Raw genomic sequence first — 18,531 nt, 5'->3', positions numbered from 1 at the left:
ATAATCAGATCCTAGGTGAGCCTGCTCCACTATATGACTCCTTTCCCTTCGGCAATTGTGTTCCAGCAGGTGGCTCTGCAATGTTCAACTTCTCTACTTGCATCTCTCCTTGATTCTTTGAAATATCTGATATTAGGGTGACCAGCCACCAGCACCCAATGATACTACTCAAAATAAATAGACAAAAACAAGCAGACATGTAAATAAGAAAAAAAAATTGACAGGAGGTATGTTTGTGCCACATATTTTCAGGGTGAAATTATTAATATACATAAACCTTTCTTACAAAGAGAAAAAGTAAGCAAGTGCACGATTAACTTGTATGTGCTACAAGGTTCTGAGGATAATACATATAGAATTAACTTTTCAGCTCTTAGTTTTAGCATCCCTGGTACTCGTAGGCTTCCAGACTAGTAGAAAGCAAATGTCATAGTTCAATTCCATTTCCTTTTACTTCCCGTTTCAGACTATCTGTGGTGATTTAACTTACAATGAACATGGCCCAAACAAGCAACTAATGAGTTAAAGGAGAGCAAGGCAGAACAGAGCCCTCATGATCCATAATTCTCATTCCTCTTGAGAGCTGGTTCTATCCCACACTGAATGCCTATGCATTCTGGGAGAAGTACATTGATTTCTTCATTCAATTTCCCTTTCTGAATAATGGTTTATAGTCTCTTGGTTAAAAATGTCATTGAACCAGTTATCCCATGATATCATTTTCTGAATTGCCTACTTAAACTACCTACAGAGAGAGAGAAAGAAAAGGAGAGAAACTGACTAACAGAAAAACAACCAACCAAAATACTATATGAATTTTGAACAGTTAACTCTTGTTATATACAAAAGCAACAAAAAAATACTTCTATATATCTAAGGATTCAGAAGGTGTTCACACAGGTTCTTTCTAAAATGGAAGCCAAGAAGTGCTCCAGCTGGGAGAAAAATTCAACCAGTATTAGAACCTCAAGAATAAGGAAAATATATAAATGATGTTCAATAAAACTAGTAAATCTTAGTATTAAATAAAAATAATTGTTGTTAAGCAAGATATAAAACTAGAAGCAAATATTAAAAGTAATATGAAGGTTAAGTTAATTATAAAATAACAATTTACTTATAATCACTTAGATTACAAATCTCATGGTATTTCAACAAAAACTGAGCGATTATGGAGGAAATAAATAAAAATTCAATAAATATCTCAGCATTTGCAAGGAGTGTCATTATATACCATTTCATATTTACATTGATAGGCACAAAAATGTAAAGGTAATCTCTGGTAAAATAAAAATAGGATGCATTTATTTATTTATTTTTAAGATTTTGTATTTATTCATTTGACAGAGAGAGAGCACAAGCAGGGGAAGAGGAAGAAGGAGAGGGAGAAGCAGACTCTCCGCTGCGCTGGGAGCCCGACATGGGGCTAATCCCAGGACCTGGAGACCATGACCCGAGCCCAAGGCAGACATTTAACTATCTGAGCAACCGAGGCACCCCAAAAACAGAATATATTTTAAAAGACCATTTACAAAGCTAGCTAGTGGGTAGGGGGATGGGCAAAATAGATAAAGGGGATTAAAAGGTACAAACTTCCAGTTACAAAATAAATCACGGAGATAAAAACTACAGCATAGGAAATATACTCAATAATACTGTAATAATGTTGTATGTTGACAGATGATGACTATACTTATCAAAAAAAAGAACATAATTAAAAGGCATGTGACAAAAAATTAAAAGGCATATGACAAACTAGGTAGGGCAGAAATTGCCAAGATATTTTGTCAATTGAAGAATTGCCATCCTTTATATATAAAGAGTTATTATGAATCAATAATAAAAATATAAACATCCTAATGGGAAAAATGAAGGGGAGAAATACAGGGAAATACCTCCCACTTCTATCGGAAGACATTAGCTAAAAAAAAAAACAAAAAACAAAACTCTCCAGAGAGAAATTTGATAATATATATCAAGAGCTTATAGTTTTTCATCTACTCTGACAGAGGAATTCCACATATAGAAATTTATCCTAGATAAATAATCAGAGGTAGGCTCAAAGACTTTTTAACTTGTATGTTTATAACAGTGTTATTATATACAGTAATGAAGAACTGAAAAACCAAAATGTGCAGAAAAAGAGGAATATTACATAAAATGCAGCCATTTAAATCATACTTTCTAAGAATATTCAGATAAAGATAAAACACTTAAAATAGAAATAGTAAAATAAAATATAGGGCAATATTTTGCTATGATTCCAATGTATGGGGAAAATTTTTACTCATATAAATATATATGCATGATAAATAAAATTAAAAAGAATTATATCAGAATTTCACCAATATCTGGCTGAAGAGGTTAGGAGTGATTTTTATTTCCTTCTTTATAGATATATTTATATTTCAGCATTATTACCTAAACATGTATTTTTTTAAAAGATTTATTTATTTATTTGACAGAGAGAGACACAGCGAGAGGGAACACACGCAGGGGAGTGGGAGAGGGAGAAGCAGGCCTCCTGCTGAACAGAGCCCGATGCGGGGCTCAATCCCAGAACCCTGGGATCACGACCTGAGCCAAAGGCAGACGCTTAACGACTGAGCCACCCAGGCACCCCTAAACACATATTTTTACACCAGAAAAAATGTTTATAAAGTATTAAATACTGAACAAAAATTAATATTGATCAGACTTAGAAATTATTATACCTACATATCTTTGGGAATAATAATTTTCAGCCCTGTGAGCTGTTAAGAAATATTTATTTACTCTTTTCTAACAACTATGGGTTCTGGTCTAGCTAGCTTTGTATATCAGGTTGGTTAAAAAAACCAAGAGTTTAGATCCCATTCTAATCAATTTAATAACAACATATGTTCAAGTGCCCCATGCAGGTCAGGCTTTCTTGAAATCACGGTTTTCTGGTAGAAAAGAACAATGAGCAAAACAGACTGGGATAATCTAGTACAAACTGATCACCAATGGAAAAAAAGATGTAAATGAATCTCTTAACACCAGTGAACTAGTCAACAGCATTACTGGGAGGCTGAAAATATTAGGTAAGAGTATTAGATATAGGTTGGTACTTTTACCACCATCTTCTTAACTCTGCATTCAAACCTCTAACTTTCTTTTCCAATTTTTTTTAAAATAACAGCTATGAGTTATCAGGCACTAACCACATACAGGTTCTGCTCTCAGTGCTTTACATATTTATTTCTGTTCTTTGCATCAACTCTGTGATATGTATTATCATCCTCAGAAGGTAATTTCCCCAAAGAATCTACATGAATCTGCCAAAGAGTCTAGTGCAAGTAGGGATTCAATTCTCCATTTCCCCACTAACTGAAATTTGCTTTGATATTCAAACTATCCTCCCACAAAACATACATAACCCAGGCTTTGTGCCTCTGCCCATCCCCTTTCTCCTTGTTCCCCATTTTAAAATCTAACACCTCCTGCAGGATCAACCTCAGGCAACCTTGAAATCCTGGCTACAAGATGCCTTCCCAAAAGCCCTAAGCAGATTAAGGGACAAGTCCCTTTATGCTTCTAAAATAGCTTAACCGTATCTCAACCAGCATACCTAACATCTGGTAATTATTAGCATTTATTTATGTCATTTTCAAAAGGCCAGTTTTCTCCTGGAAAAGAAGCCATCTAATGCTCCCCTCAGTGACTAGTTTCGGAAGGTAACTTAAGTAAGCCAGATAACTGCGAACGAATTATTTTGAAGTACCTCTTTAGACTGTGTGTTGTCGGGAACTGGATTTTCATATGTAATGAGTGTCATTGATTATAAGAGAGCGCTTCTTTTGAGATGATGTAGCAGTTGCCATTGCCACTTGCAACGTCTGCCAACAGGGAGAATTTAAAAGTTTAGGGCATCTGAATAGACTAGGGGAGGCTACATTTAAAATATAGAAGAGGTATTGGCTCCGTAGCTCAGGGTCCAAGATCTGTCCCAAAATGATAAGGGCCCAATTGTGCCTTACAAGCACCATAAATATAAACCCTTGGCCCCACCTGAAATGAGCAGCCACTTGGACTGGATTTTGTGGACAAGCCACAGTGGCTGCAACAGTGAGGTAGGTCTCTTCTCTACCACACAAGAAGCAGCCCCTGATGTGTGAGGGGCCAACAGAGCCAGAACATGTCCTGCCCAGCCACTCCCACGCTTCTTTCAACTTGCTGTGCGGGCACTGGTGGATGAAAGTGTCGGGGTTGTGTCTGAGGTTAAAACTCTCCTTTCTTGTAATGAGGGCCTGGGGCCCGGGGCCAGTGGGTGATGGCGACAAGCTCAAATCCTTGACTGGACTTCCTTCTTTCCTTGAAGGAAACTCATGCGAATGCCCCCTGCCCTCAGGAGACAGTGAGCTCTGAGGACCAGATGTCTGTGATTCATCTCTGTACTCTCGGCACATAGGAGGCATTGGGTAGATGTTAACAAACACTGACTATTGTTGAAGGTTCACCTGCACAAACCCCACTGGGGTCAGCCCCCTCGCTGAGCTCCAAGAGCCATCTATGTTTGCGTCTCTCCCTGGAATCCAGCGCCACGGCATCGTACCCTTATCTCAGGTACGCGTTCCTCCCTAGGCTACAGGCTGAGCATGTAGTACATAAGGATCATGTAGTACCCGTTTGAGAAACACGAATATGCGTATGAGCAAATGGATTTCAGCTTTCAAGAAGCACACGGATTTCAGTCCTTTTTATTTATAGTACCAAGAGTCATGAATTTTCTCATCTGAATTTTGATATTGGCCTCAGTGAATTTTCCCTGCAAGTTACATTCATCTCAGAAGATCAGCCTGAGTCATGAGTGAAGAGAAGTTGAGAACAGGAAAGGGGGCTAAAAATGCATGCAAGGATATTAAAGCTCCTTCTATCCCAACGTAACGGCAGAGGTGGCTATTGGTCAGGCTTTACTTTAGATAAAGGAAGAAATTAAGGCCTCATCATTGTGTCACATGATAAGAAATGAGAATGACCAGGTGGTCTCGCAGAAACCAAGAAAGAACAACACCCATCCACTGCAAGATCTTTATACCAACAAGGGGAATTTAGTCAGACAGCACAAATGTCATGCTGAAGTGGGGGCTTGCCTCATTCTATTATGCACTGAGTGCTACATACAATGAAGAGTCAAAGATAGTGGATCCTACCAGTTAGCCATTTGAATCCAGATCCTGAGATAGTGCTTCATTTGCAATACCCATAAATCAGCAATGCCTTGTTTTCTAAGTGGATTTGGACGGATCTCCTGGAAGATTCCCCAGTAGCATGTTACCTTTAGGCACCTTGGCCCTCCATCTCTCCCGGTTGATGTGCACCACCTCAGTCCAAGTGGCTTTGAAACTCTTGTAGTCAACGGGGATGACAGAACTGTTGATGGGGGCGCTTCCTTCTGAGCCAGTGCTCTTCACGCCCGATCGCTTTGCATCCGCCGAACTGATGCTGTTCAAACTGGAGGACAAAAAGTCACACCAAAGAGGAAGGGTAGTGTTTTAATAATGTATGCCAATGAGCAAGCCCAAGAAAGGAGTGGTTAACACTCCTCAAGTTGTGTTGCGAAATTCCTGGGTCCTGAAGTTTGCAATTCCTATTTTCCATATGTGACAAACGGGAAATTCTGTTTTCAGCAGGAAAAAAAAACATCAAGGTTTCAGCCTCATGAGTATCACTATTCCCCATATTTCTTCTCTGCTGATTGGTATCCTCTTACTCAATATGACTAGAATTCCCTCACATGAATTCTCTGTCTTCAACTCTCCGAAATTAACTAATTTGAAACTGGGCTTCTACTTGGTTTCCCAGTGCAGCCACCTGCTTCCACACTGACCACTTTCCAAGTTACCCAGCCACTTGTACCTCTTTCTCTCCAGCTCCAAACCCCCCACCCCCCGTACTGGAGTGCCTCTGACCCCAGGATCCCCAAGGCCAAAGTAAGAAGTTTTCCTTATGTTCCCAGGGGAAGCTGAAAAGGCACAGACACCCTAGAGACTGTGGGAAACAGTCATATAAAAAGCATTTTTTAAATGAGTATTACTTCGGGCGCCTGGGTGGCTCAGCTGTTAAGCGTCTGCCTTCAGCTCAGGTCATGGTCCCAGGGTCCTGGGATCAAGCCCCGCATCGGGCTCCCTGCTCAGCGGGAAGCCTGCTTCTCCCTCTCCCACTCCCCCGCTTGTGCTCCTGCTCTCGCTATCTCTCTCTCTGTCAAATAAATAAAATCTTTTAAAAAAAAAATGAATATTACTTCAAGTTTTAAACATGGGCAACTTTGCATATATAGGGAGGTCACCTTCTGGGAAACTTGAACGTATCACACACTTCCAGGTGGCTAGCGCTGTGACCAACATGAATGCAAACCCACTGACAACCACAACTGAGGCTGAATAGATAAGCAGGATAGGTTTCAGCCGAGTGCTTGCAGAGCTACGGGGTAGCTCTGTCCGCCAGAGGCAGAAGGCTTCTGTCCGCCATGTCAGCAGCCCTCACTGGGTCCATTCACCTTGACCATCCCCGGGACCCCATTGTCCTAATATTTTTCCTATCTTCCCTTCTATTTACTCCTTCTTTTGCTCTTTGCTTATTTTTCCCATTAAATTCCATTTCTCTCCTTTCTCCTGTATAACAAAGCCCCAGGTTCTACATGGACAAGCGGGAAAGGGGCAGCGGGACTAGCAGTGGTACCACTAATAAAGACTAAGTGTTAGTACTTCCTCCGTGCTCGACCCTGTTATAAGGGCTTAATGTAGACTGAATAACTTCTTTAATCTTCCCTCCAACCTAGGAGTATTACAACCCACATGGGGAAACTGAGGCCACTCACCTGAGATGGCATGGCTACCAAGTAATGGGACTGGGATGTTTAACCTGGAATCTGACTCCGGAGCCTGTGCTCAATATAATGAAGTTATGTCAGAGGTGATTTAAAGCTTTCAGGTTCTTTTTCTTTCCTCCACTTCATTCTCTTCCTAAACCTAGAAATGAAACTCAGTTTCATTTCTTGTGAGAATTCTGATCAGGGGTACTTTCTTTTTGCAGTCTGGGGAGCAATGACTGCCCGGGGCCAGGAGGTCAAAGTGCTGTGATGGGTGCTGCCATGAGCAAAAGCACCAAAAGAGAGAACGGGGTGGAGGACCAGCCCTGGAAACCCACCAGTCGTGGTGTGGATCTTGGTCACTCCCTTCCAGGCCAGCCTGGAGAGCACAAATAGTCCAGCCTCCACTCCTCTGAGAAAAAGAAAGAGGCAGACGCACCCTTACAAGAGAGGGAGGGCAAACAGCATTATGAAATACCCCGTCTCTCCCAAAGGAACAGCTCTGTCCTCACCTGACCCCCATCCTTCGAGTTTCTCCACTGACCTTGAATGCCTCTGTCCTGTCCCGCCACTTTGGGAGGTTTCATCAATTAAAGGGCTCACAATCTTCTCCGTCATGTCCGTGAGCACAGTGAAGGTGGGCTCCACAATGAAATCAATAAAACCTGAAAAGAGACAGCAACACCTCAGAGGAACTACATGTTAACTGGGCCTTTCCATATTTTCCTATGGAAACTGATGAGTCTTATCTTTCTTTTAAAATTTATCCACAGAGGAGCTCCAGATCAGATAAGGAGAGAGGAGGTTGGTCTTTATTCATTTAACATATTCCTTGAGTTGAAGATCATGAGTCAGTTCCATCTCTCCAAATAACTTTCCCATGACTTTCTAGTATCCAGCTCAATCAAGTGATGAAGAAACACAGATTCAACCCCCACTAGGTAACCAGTGCTGTGGTTGGTGCTGCACAAGAGACAAAGACGTAAAACACAACCTGCCTACCCTCAAGGCATTTATAAGAGAGATTAACTGAGCATAGAAATGACCCCTAGAGTATATGGAAAGGGCCAAAGGAGAAGCCCAAAGAAGGCCCCTGGGAAGGTGAGGGAGGGAGGATATTTTCCCTCACCCTGAGAGGCCTGTGAACAGCTTTATGGAGGTTGTGATGTTTGAGCTGAGCCCTAAGTCTCTTCACTCCAGGTGGAAGGGGTGGAATAAGCAAAGTGACAAGGATGGGAAAAAATGCAGGATGTGTCTGAGGATTGACTGGGGCTTAAGGATTTTTTCAGAGTTGGAGTGGGAAAGCTTGGGAAGGCAGGTAATCATCAGCTCAGGAAGGGAGGCTCCTAAGGGTCTAGCTAAGAAGTTGGGTGGGACCTAGATGGGTACTAGAAGCCCCTTGAGATGTTTGGGGAGCATCACAGTTAGATTTTTTCAATGTTCTTTGTGAAAGTTAATCTGGCAAGATGGGCATGAAGGGAGAGAGCAGGAGGGGCTGAGTCTAGGAAAATCATTTGAGAAGCTGTTGTGACAGCTCGAAGGAGAGGTAAGGAGGTGGGATCCAGTGCCAGCATAAGGTGGGGGTGTCATGGAGGCACGGGTGCACGCAGCTCGGAGGGGGGGTGCTGCCTCTGAGTGGGAATTGTTAGAGACCTCCCCCAGCAAAGCAGAGAACCCAGGGATGATGGGGGAGCTGTGGCTGGGGAAAAGGACGATGGGCTCAGTCTTAGATCTGCTGACTCTGAGGTGCCAGGGACACATTTAGATGGGAAAGGGTGAGCAGAACTGGAAGAAACAGGGTTGGAACCTGGGAGAGGGGTCAGATCTGGAACTGGAACTTTGAGATATCACCATGTTGGGGAGATAGTTGATGTTAGGCTCTAACATCTAACATAGTCACTGTCTCAATGGCCCAAAGATACCCAGGTGTTCTGCGACACATTAGTAGAAAATATATGATCTGGAACTACTGGTGGTAGTTTATTACACAGCCACGTGAAAGTTGGAAGGAAATGAAACCCTAATCAAAGGAAATATGGTGTTTGGTGCAAATGCTTTTATGGTTTTCATCACTGAGGTGGGCACCCAGCTGATTTCCTTGCCTCTAGTCTTACTCAAAACCCTCCCAGCTACCTTTAAGAGAAATCTTTCTAAAACAGTGGTTGACAAACTTTTTCTGTAAAGGGCCAGATAGTGAATATTTTAGGTTCTGTGGGCCAAATCTATGACAACTCCTTAACTCTGTCACTGTAGTGTAAAAGTAGCCATAGACAATATGCAAAGGAATGAGCTTAGCTGTGTTATAATAAAACCACTTATAGAACAAGTACGCCAGATTTAGCCCATAGGCTATAGTTTGCTGACTCTTATTCTAAAGCATCAATTTATATTTTTAAATCTTACTTAAAATTCTTTAGATATGCCCTGATTTTCTCCTCAGACATGTCACTTACTTCATCCTACTCTCTGCCCACTACTCCAGCCATATGGAGCTGTTTGTAATGCCCTGACCATACTAGCCTGTTTTAAATTTCCCTGCTCAGTATATGCTAATCCCTTATCTGGAATGCCCTTCCACCCACCCATTACACACCTCTAACCAACAACACCGTTTGCCTAGATATTACCTACTTATTTCTTAAGCCCCAACTCAAATATTACCCTTCAACAAGTCTTTCTGAGTCTAATGGTCCACACACTCTATTCTGTACCCAACTGTGCCACATACAAAACTCTACCTTAGCACTGTAACACTCAAATAGATTTTGTTTTCCTAACATGTTGTCTACTGCCCAATCCTGGTTCAATGTCTTTGGGAGCAGATGCCATATATAATCTGTATTCGTTTTTTTATAACATCTATTTTAGTGCTTAGCAGTGCCTTGCACCTAACAGAAACTCAATATACTATTACGAAAAAAAGGAATGAGTACTCAAAATACAAGTGGAAAAAAAACTCAGTAAATCCTTGTTGAATTTATTTTTTGAATGATTTCAGACTCTTCCAAGCGAAGAGCACTGCTGATATTTAATTTATGTGTGATACTGGTACCCTCTCTCATATCTGAGGATTTTTGTAATGCACATATATTATGGTTATTAGAGTACAAAATTATCTTTTCCAAAAAAAAAAGGTGCTAAAAGGTTTCTAAAAAGAAGGAAACATTTAAAATGAGCCATTCCTAGAAGTAGGGTCATCCAGGAAACGGGACTGTCCTGGAAACAGGGCCAGAGAAATGATGCCAGAGAGACTTCCAGGATTGCATGCAGAATGGAGAGGCTGAAATAGAATGGGCTTCTTGCCACTGATTCTTATCATTGCACTGGGAAGTTGAGGCCCCTTTTGCTCTTAGTGGGGAATGATAGAGACAGCAGAGCATCACTGTCTAATCTTCCCACAAACCAGCCACATTTCAGGGAGCAGGATGGGGAGAGCAGCTCCAACCCAATCAGCCAAAGCCATGAGCACAGCACAGCAGAATGGAGCCATGTTCCCAGCCAAAAGAATCACTGGGAGCATGTGAGCTTACTTCTAGGCACCCCTCTCTGTTTTTTATTTCCATCCAAAGGGCTGTCAACACATACCCACTTGCGACTGAGCAACCATCGTTGACTTTCGATCACACAGAGGAGAAAAAGGCAGCCCCAGCTCTGCTTCTCTGTCACCCTAGGAAAACAGGAAGTCACATTAAATTAAGATCAGTAGGCAAAGTTGCCCAGATTTTATTTAGCAACTTCAATTGCCACAAAGGCCACTGGTCTTTATTATAATTATTACAATTACATTATGTAAGAAGTCCTTTTGGGGCCTGCTCCTCTGCATAAAAGACACCAAGAAGCTGAAGCCCTCTGGGGTCCAATCATTCCATCCAACTGCAAAGGCACATGCTGTTGTATAGAAAGCCTCATTAGGCAGCAATAGGTCCCCCGAGGAAAATAAGAAAAGCCATTCCGTCTTGTGGCCTAGAGCCAACACTGCAGTCAGAATTCCTGTGTGTTCTCGAGTTGTCGTGTCGATCTATGGCCTTTCTTGAGCCAGTGAAGCCCCCCCACCCCAGTTGTGGGCAGTGTCCAAAACATAAATTCAAACTGGACTGATTTGGATTTATTCTCCCAGTGCTGCTACCTAACGCTACACACAACTGGGGTAAGTGCTTCCAGGGTCTTAAGCACAGGGCTCAGTCCATAATGGAAAGTGGACCAAAAAAGAAACAGAGTAAATAACTGCTTGTGTTTCTCAAGTTAGACAATAATAATTCTCTGGTCAATATATTCTCAATCTCACCAAAAAGCATCACTATAACAAGTACGATGGAGAGTCTAAATAATGAGGGTTGAAAACCTGGACCAAAAGCTCAATACTTTAGTCACACACCTAGAGGAAAGGGAGAATATGGCACCCTTCTCACAGTAGTAAAGTTGTGCTAATTCATTTTACAAAGGATAGAATCTGCTCAGGTTAATGGCTACTGACCTCGGCTTGAATCTGGCCTTTCTCCCTCTAGCTGTGTGATCACAGGAAGTTTATTTTCCCTCTCTACATTTCAGTGTTATGTTCTATAAAGTATGGAATAATAACCCCTATCGTATCAGGTTATGATGAGGATTAAGTGGAAACATATGTAAATAAATAAAAGAACTATTTAATTGTTTCTCTAATATTGGGTATCTTAGGTATCTCTAATATTTAAGTCAAGATTTGAGAAATGTTTAGTGAATTTGTTATACCAAATACACTCTGATGACAATAAATACTATAAATAAATCAATAGTACATAAAAAGTAATAACAACATTCAAAAACTAGACCGGGTTCAAAAACTAAATGCTTTTTCTTTCTAAGGCATGTTACCAAAGAGAAAAGATGCTGGCTCTCACTCTCTCTCTCTCTCTCTCTCTCACACACACACACACACACACACAGAGAACATCTACTGAAAGGAAGGAAAAGGCATGGGCGTCTGAGGAAGCTGAATGATGGGGTCACAATAGGTGCTGGGGACATCCAAGGGTCTCAGGAACAGTCCTGAAGTGGCTCAGTTCCTTCTGCACACTTTCCTGTTCCCATGGGACACAACAGCCCCTCCATTGCTGAGTACGCCTTGCTGCGTGCTGCACTATCTCTCATGTGGCATGATAAAAATAATTTATTCCTGAGCTATTTCTACTTGGGCAGGATGAAGAGAAGGAAGAGTACTTATAACATAAACTGTTGTTTTGTCGATGGTTTAGCAAGATAGCTCAGCTAAAGCAAATAAAACCCACTCTTATTCCCTATGAAGCAGGGATAAAAGTTGGTTTTTTGGTACATTTTAATGGGGTGGTCTAGAAGAAGAGGTGGTGAACACTAACCACTTGACTATTAAGGCATAAGCATTAATTTGGATTGTATTACTAAAAAAGTACAAGCTATTAAATAACTTCTTATCCCATGGACTTGTCCATTCCACATCTACACATCACTTATATCATTTGGATTTAATTGAGCTGAGTAGACTCAACTATTAAATGCCTATTTCAAAATAGTTGTCATTGAATTTCCTTTGGAGGACGTATACATTTATGAATTGGAAAAAAATGTGCAGAAGGTAAAATGGAAGGATGTAATTCTACAGGTGAATTCAACTTGATTGAAACAATATTATATGATTCTATAACTACTGGCCTGTGTGGAATTATTCATACCCTTTCCTTTTACTGAAGATGTCAATATTTTTAAAAAGGGGCAAAAGTCTCAGCACAACAGATTTTTTTTAACTAACTCATTTTTTTTTTCCAGGACAATGCAGAAAAATAAATAACTATTATTCCTGCCATAGGGGTTAAGACTAATAAAGTCATGTAGTCAATCTGCAAAAGGAGCACAATGCATTTTGTTGAATGAATGAAGAGATGAATTTGATTAGAAACACTCAAGTTCTTTGGTTACGTGGACATTTATGACAGGCAAGCTGGGGGAGCAATTAGGCATTAGCTGTTCATAAAGCCTCCCTCCTTTTCCTTCTCTATTTCCTGTCCACACAGCTACACTACATTTCCCAGGATATCTGCCAATTAGTGCTAGATAATAAAACAAGAGGAGAGGGGATGTATCTCCACCACACTTCTGGCATATAAAATCTCCTTTGCCTACTTCTCCACGTTCTTCCCTTTTTTGCTGGCTTGATGTAGACAAGCAACATGGAAGCCATGCAGAGTCTAGGTCTAAAATCACTGCTGATTGTAAACTATCTGCCAATCAATAAACACTTGTCCTGTGCTTTACATGAGTGGGTAATAAACTTCCATTTTATGTGTGTCATTATTCATTTTGGGGTTTGTTATAGAAGCTATATGTAAGCAACAAGCCAATCAAGAAAAACAAAGATTATTTCCATATTGTAAGGTCACAGGGCAGGTGACATCTCAAGTGAGTCTTCTCAGGTAGAGTGAAGAAAAAGTATTTGATTGGAGAGGGTAACCAAAGCATCATGCAAAAAAAAAAAAAAATCACAGCAATGTACACTCTTCTTTCCCAGGGGAAAAAGTTACAAATAGGAAGTATAAGAAAATTATTGTGATTTTGGATTTAAGATAATATAGTGAAGACATCTGTGTCTTCTCAGAAATTATCCTCTCAAAACAGGAGAGCAAGAAACAGAAACACAAATGCTAGGAAAAATCTGTAATCTCAAATCAAACTAGATGAGGAACGGCTGCCAAATGTTGTGAATATCAGAGAGGGGTGAGGTAAGAGCCCCAGAGAAGAGGCCTATGCCTCCAGATCTCAGATAAAACTTGAAGAGCATAGTTCTCCTGGTTCTCTCTGGTGTGAGGAGCTACCCTGGGTTCTATTTAGTCCCTAGGAATAGTAGAAAAGGAGAAGTTGAATGAGGAAACACATAGGCATGGCAAGAGGATGATGGATGGCAGAGTCTGAATTGTGAGCAGCCCTACAACTGCTGCCCATTGCTGTCTGGGAAGAAATAAAGGTTAACACACACACACACACACACACACACACACACACACACACACACCCCACGTCATAGAAGCCTCATAACAAACCATGAAGAATCTCGGCTAGTTTATAATATTGCTGTTCTGGTTTCTCCTTGGCACATACATCCTGCAAATAGTTTAAAAATAATGCATTTCATTCAACAATAGTAAATAATAGTAATAATAAAATGAAGAAGGAGGAGGAGAAAAAGGAGAAGGATGAGGAGGAGGAAGAAGAAGCAGCACTACCATCACTACCAACAAAAAAACCTGTGAAAACATGTATCAAATGAAAAAAGAAAAAAAGGAATAAAGGAAGAAACAAACAAAAAAACAGGAAACACCAGAAAAAACAGTGCCACCAAGTGATGACCAAACATATTGTCATGAACAGAAAGAAATTCCTGAAATTATCAAGAAAAGGGCTCAGGGAAATAGGAGCTATCAGAGCTCAGGAAAGATATGGAAGAGAAAAACAGAATGATTGCATAAATGAAGACTGCACCAGAAGCGGCACAAACAAGAGTTGTTCTTGATGAAAACACATTAAGGGGCATGGAGGTCAGGAATGTAAAAAGCAGGCCAAACAAAGACCACTGATCAAAGAGTTAATGAAGACTTAAAGGAAAAATGTAGACATGGAAGAGAAACAAAAGAGAGTCAACTATGAATAACTTTTCCCTAAAGAAGAGAACTTAACAAATGGAAAAGGAAAGCATTCAAAGATGTAATCAAGGTAACTTGAATCTATAGAAGAAAAGAACAAGCCAGTTCCCAAGAAAAGCTATTAAAGAAGAGTCATTATTGAAATATACCCTAGTAATGTCAGTGGACTTCAAAGATAAAGAAATAATCCTTTAGGGCACATAAGCATAAAGATACATCACCTAGACATGAAAATAATTACAGCAGGGCCTCCAACCTCTCCATAGCAATATTCACAGGTAGAAGACATTTGAGTGAAATATAAAAAAGGCCTCAGGGAGAGAAAGTTTGATCAAAAAAATGTCTTACCCAAGCAAACTATGGCCCAAGTATAACAGCAGTAGAAATATGGGCAAGTACACAAAAATGTGGTTTCATTAGCTCTTCTAGAAGAAACCACCTGAGGAACAACGTTGGCCAACCAATGGTGATCAACCAGGGCCAAAGTACCAACACTGAGCAGAATCAAGACAAGAACAACTAGAAAATTATGCTCTTGCCGGTTTTCTACCTTTCTGAGTCACATTGTTTAGGGTGTATCTTTTGTAAGCAGCATGTAGTACATGCCATAGAAGTCTCATTTAAAAAATCAGGACAACTTAGAAATAATATAGCCAACAAATAGTAACAAGGAGTTAGTTATGTTATGGAAAGGAAAATGAGGAATGGTATTGGGAAGTAATAAATAAACGCCGGCTTTCTTACCTGTTGGAGATAAGAATATATCATTTAAACCTGATACATTAAAAATAGAGCTATATTTAAATAATAAAGAACAGACTACAAGAATTAAACAACTTAATAAAACCTACTAAAATCAAGTGCTGGGGAAGAGGAAGTAGAAGTTTACTACTTTTTATAACAAGGAGGCAATAGATACTATCTAAATAAATAGAGGATGTAAAATTTTTATTATCAAGTTAGCCCCTGGAAGAACTAAAAACATAATATAAAACTTCCAAGTCATCAGAAGAAATAAATATAGAACAAAGCAGATGGCACAGTCACTATGATGAACTATTTATGAAGAAGCTGTAAAAAGAGAAAGCATAATATAAAATATGATGGTACCTAAGATCAAATATTCCTATCATTTCAATAGATACGAATATAGCTGATTTCAAATAATAAGAGAAAAGAATCTTAGATGGCCTCATAAAAAACCTTAATTATATACAGTGTTTAAAAGGCACACCCAAACAAAAGTATCTCTGAAAGGCTAACGGTAAAAACCTGTGTAAAGACAAGGCTCATATCCTTAAAATGAGTCAAATTTGAATTCTAGGTAAAAGCATTAGATGAGGCAAAGAAGCAGGCTTTATAATGATAAAGGTACAATAAATTATGACAATCTAATAGTTATGAATATCCAAGAACCAAATAACATAGAATCAACATTCACACTACGTAGAAAGAAAAAAAAAACTAGAAACATCTGTCATCCCACAATAGATCAAATTTTTTAAATGATATATAGAATACCTAAATGACATAATTCATAAGGTAGATACATGGGGTATTGTTTGAATTCTATACCCTGCTAGTAGAAAATAAATCTACTTTTAAAGAGCAGTGAACATTCACAAAACTGATTATATAGTAGGTGACAAATGATTCACAATAAAATCCAAACAATGAAAAAATTCTTTGATCAAATTTCAATAAGCCACAAATGAATTACAAACTAGAAAGCAAAAGAGCCCACCATTGGAAAATTTTATAAATAAACACCTCTATCTGAACCAACTCTTGGGTAAAAGAAAAATCTATACCAAAATTACAGAATATTTAGAAAGGAATGATTGTGAAAATACTGCATATCAGAATCTATGAGATTCATAAGAAAAAGACAAACCCCTAGCCTTATATTTTCTAATACTAAACAGGCAGAATGAAATAAGTGAATTGAGCATCCAACTCAGGAAGTTAGCAAAAGAACAAAATAAACTCAAGCAGAAGAAATGAATTAGTAAAAATGAAAACTTCAATTAAGGTATTATAAAATAAAATAGAAACAAAATAATCAAATGATTAGCCAATTTCATAGAGAAGCAAGGAAAAAAACATTAATACATGAAATGAGAATTAGAAATGGGGAAATAACCACAAACACAGAAGATATTAAAAGAATTGTAGGGGACGTTTGCAAAATATAAAAATAAACAGCAATATAAAGGAAATGAACCTCAAGACTTATATAGCATGTATTTACCAAAGAGGCAAACTTATACTTCTTTAAAGTCAATATTTCATTGAGAAGCACCCCAAGGCCACAGCTTGGATTTTGTAAAATATGGTTATAATACTGAAGATGTAACTTACTTTTTTAGCAAAGTATGGAAGGTCTGGTCTATCGGCACTGAGCCTATGCCCTTATTTTGAATTACAACCCAACTTCCAAATGTAATACTTTCAAAGGCTCTATAGTCCCATTGAGCTTTCCCATTTGAACTGTCTGATTTAAAATCTATAGTTAAGCGCTGAGGCAACGTTTCTCCTACATGGGTTACTTACAATGGCTTATGGCATCTGGGTTAAAATATTAAGTCAATAAAAATAATATACTGAATCATAATTACTAAAAAATAGTTCCAGTCCAGTGAGCTAACATTCCATTCCCAATAGGCAAGAAATTCAATAAGGTTATTTTCACATTGCCTCTAGCACCTTTTCATTCAATTCAAGCATATGTGTATACAAACAAGGTTTCCATTATGGGAAAAAATGTGCACATATTTAAGATATTTCTCATATCTACTCACAATTAAAAGAAGGAATCACTTCAGTACCTCACACTTACATGAGTTAGCTATCACCTACCTTTGGCTGTAGATTAAATACTCCCAGCCATAGGGGGTGTTATTGCTCAAGCAATATTAAAGAAAGCATATGATAATGGGGAGTGGTTATTTACAGAAAATCCTCTCACTAATATTAACAGAATAGCTTCCGGAAAAATGGCAGAGTCATTCTTGTATATACAAGGCCCACCTGTCCAGCTCTAGTTCCTCGCACACCACTGGGTTCTCCTTGAGAACAAGTCTGAGACCAAGCAATGACTTTGCGAGGGGAAACAGCCATATGCAGAATAGGGTACCTGATGGTATATTCACATAATAGCTTAGGGGAGCATGTGTGTGTGCAGGTGTTGATGTGCACCCCTGGACAGTATGAAGGATTAAGTGTAGAACATTTAATGCCAGAAGGACCCTAAGGAAACATCTGGCCCAACCTTCCCCTAAATCCCACCCACTCCACCCCCCAGCCACCACCGCCACCACCTCCTAAAACACAAGTCACAGATAAGACCATTGGGAACTAGAAGCGGGATTTGATTAGTCCCATGAACCAGCTGGAATAAAAACTCTAATAAAGGGTCTTCTGGACTTTGTTGAATATGCTGTTGACTCTGGTCCCACCTCATCACTAGATATTGTGTACAGTTTCAGAAGAAAAAACACACACATACAGATGCCTTCTACAATTTTTCCATTCAAACCAGAATCACAGAATAAGAGTAATCATAGAGGAGTAATTTGCTTCAAAAAATCAAGTAACCACTGAAAGAGCCTATCTCTTGTCAGTTTAGGGGACAAAGTTGAGACTGGCATCATGAGTAGTGTTCTGTGCAGTCTCAGAGGTCTCCCAGTCCATGACGTGAACCACCCTTCTTGAAGTAACCAGAGGTAACTGAATTAACTGTACTGATGTGAGTTGGCTATAATTTAGGCCCCACAGTCTGCATGTCATCTTGCCTTCAATCTCAGGACCTCATGTCTTGAAGCAGTTGTTTTTTTTGTTTTGTTTTGTTTTAAAGATTTTATTTATTTATTTGAGAGAGAGAATGAGATAGAGAGAGAGAGCATGAGACAGGGGAGGGTCAGAGGGAGAAGCAGACTCCCTGCCGAGCAGGGAGCCCGATGCGGGACTCGATCCTGGGACTCCAGGATCATGACCTGAGCCGAAGGCAGTCGCTTAACCAACTGAGCCACCCAGGCGCCCTTGAAGCAGTTG

The 18,531-nt window shown here is 39.7% G+C and overlaps 1 protein-coding gene across 7 annotated transcripts in view; it reads right to left on the bottom strand.

Annotated features, from left to right (window-relative positions):
* The window catches only part of PDE1C (phosphodiesterase 1C), a 286,493-nt gene that overhangs the window by 62,220 nt on the left and 205,742 nt on the right, over window positions 1-18,531 (bottom strand). For all 7 annotated transcript variants that reach the window (XM_081800305.1, XM_081800306.1, XM_081800308.1 and 4 more), the window contains 3 exons: window positions 10,418-10,499; window positions 7,377-7,497; window positions 5,300-5,475 (listed from right to left, as the gene is read on the bottom strand). In XM_081800305.1, coding sequence (XP_081656431.1) covers window positions 5,300-5,475; window positions 7,377-7,497; window positions 10,418-10,499 — 379 coding nt within the window. The remainder of the gene's footprint in view (window positions 1-5,299; window positions 5,476-7,376; window positions 7,498-10,417; window positions 10,500-18,531) is intronic.

Source organism: Leptonychotes weddellii, chromosome 12, assembly GCF_054177405.1.
Source record: "Leptonychotes weddellii isolate Sample4059 chromosome 12, ASM5417740v2, whole genome shotgun sequence".
Lineage (NCBI taxonomy): Eukaryota > Metazoa > Chordata > Mammalia > Carnivora > Phocidae > Leptonychotes > Leptonychotes weddellii.
Note: the sequence above shows the minus strand (reverse complement) of the source record. Positions and strands in the feature narration are given on the sequence as shown.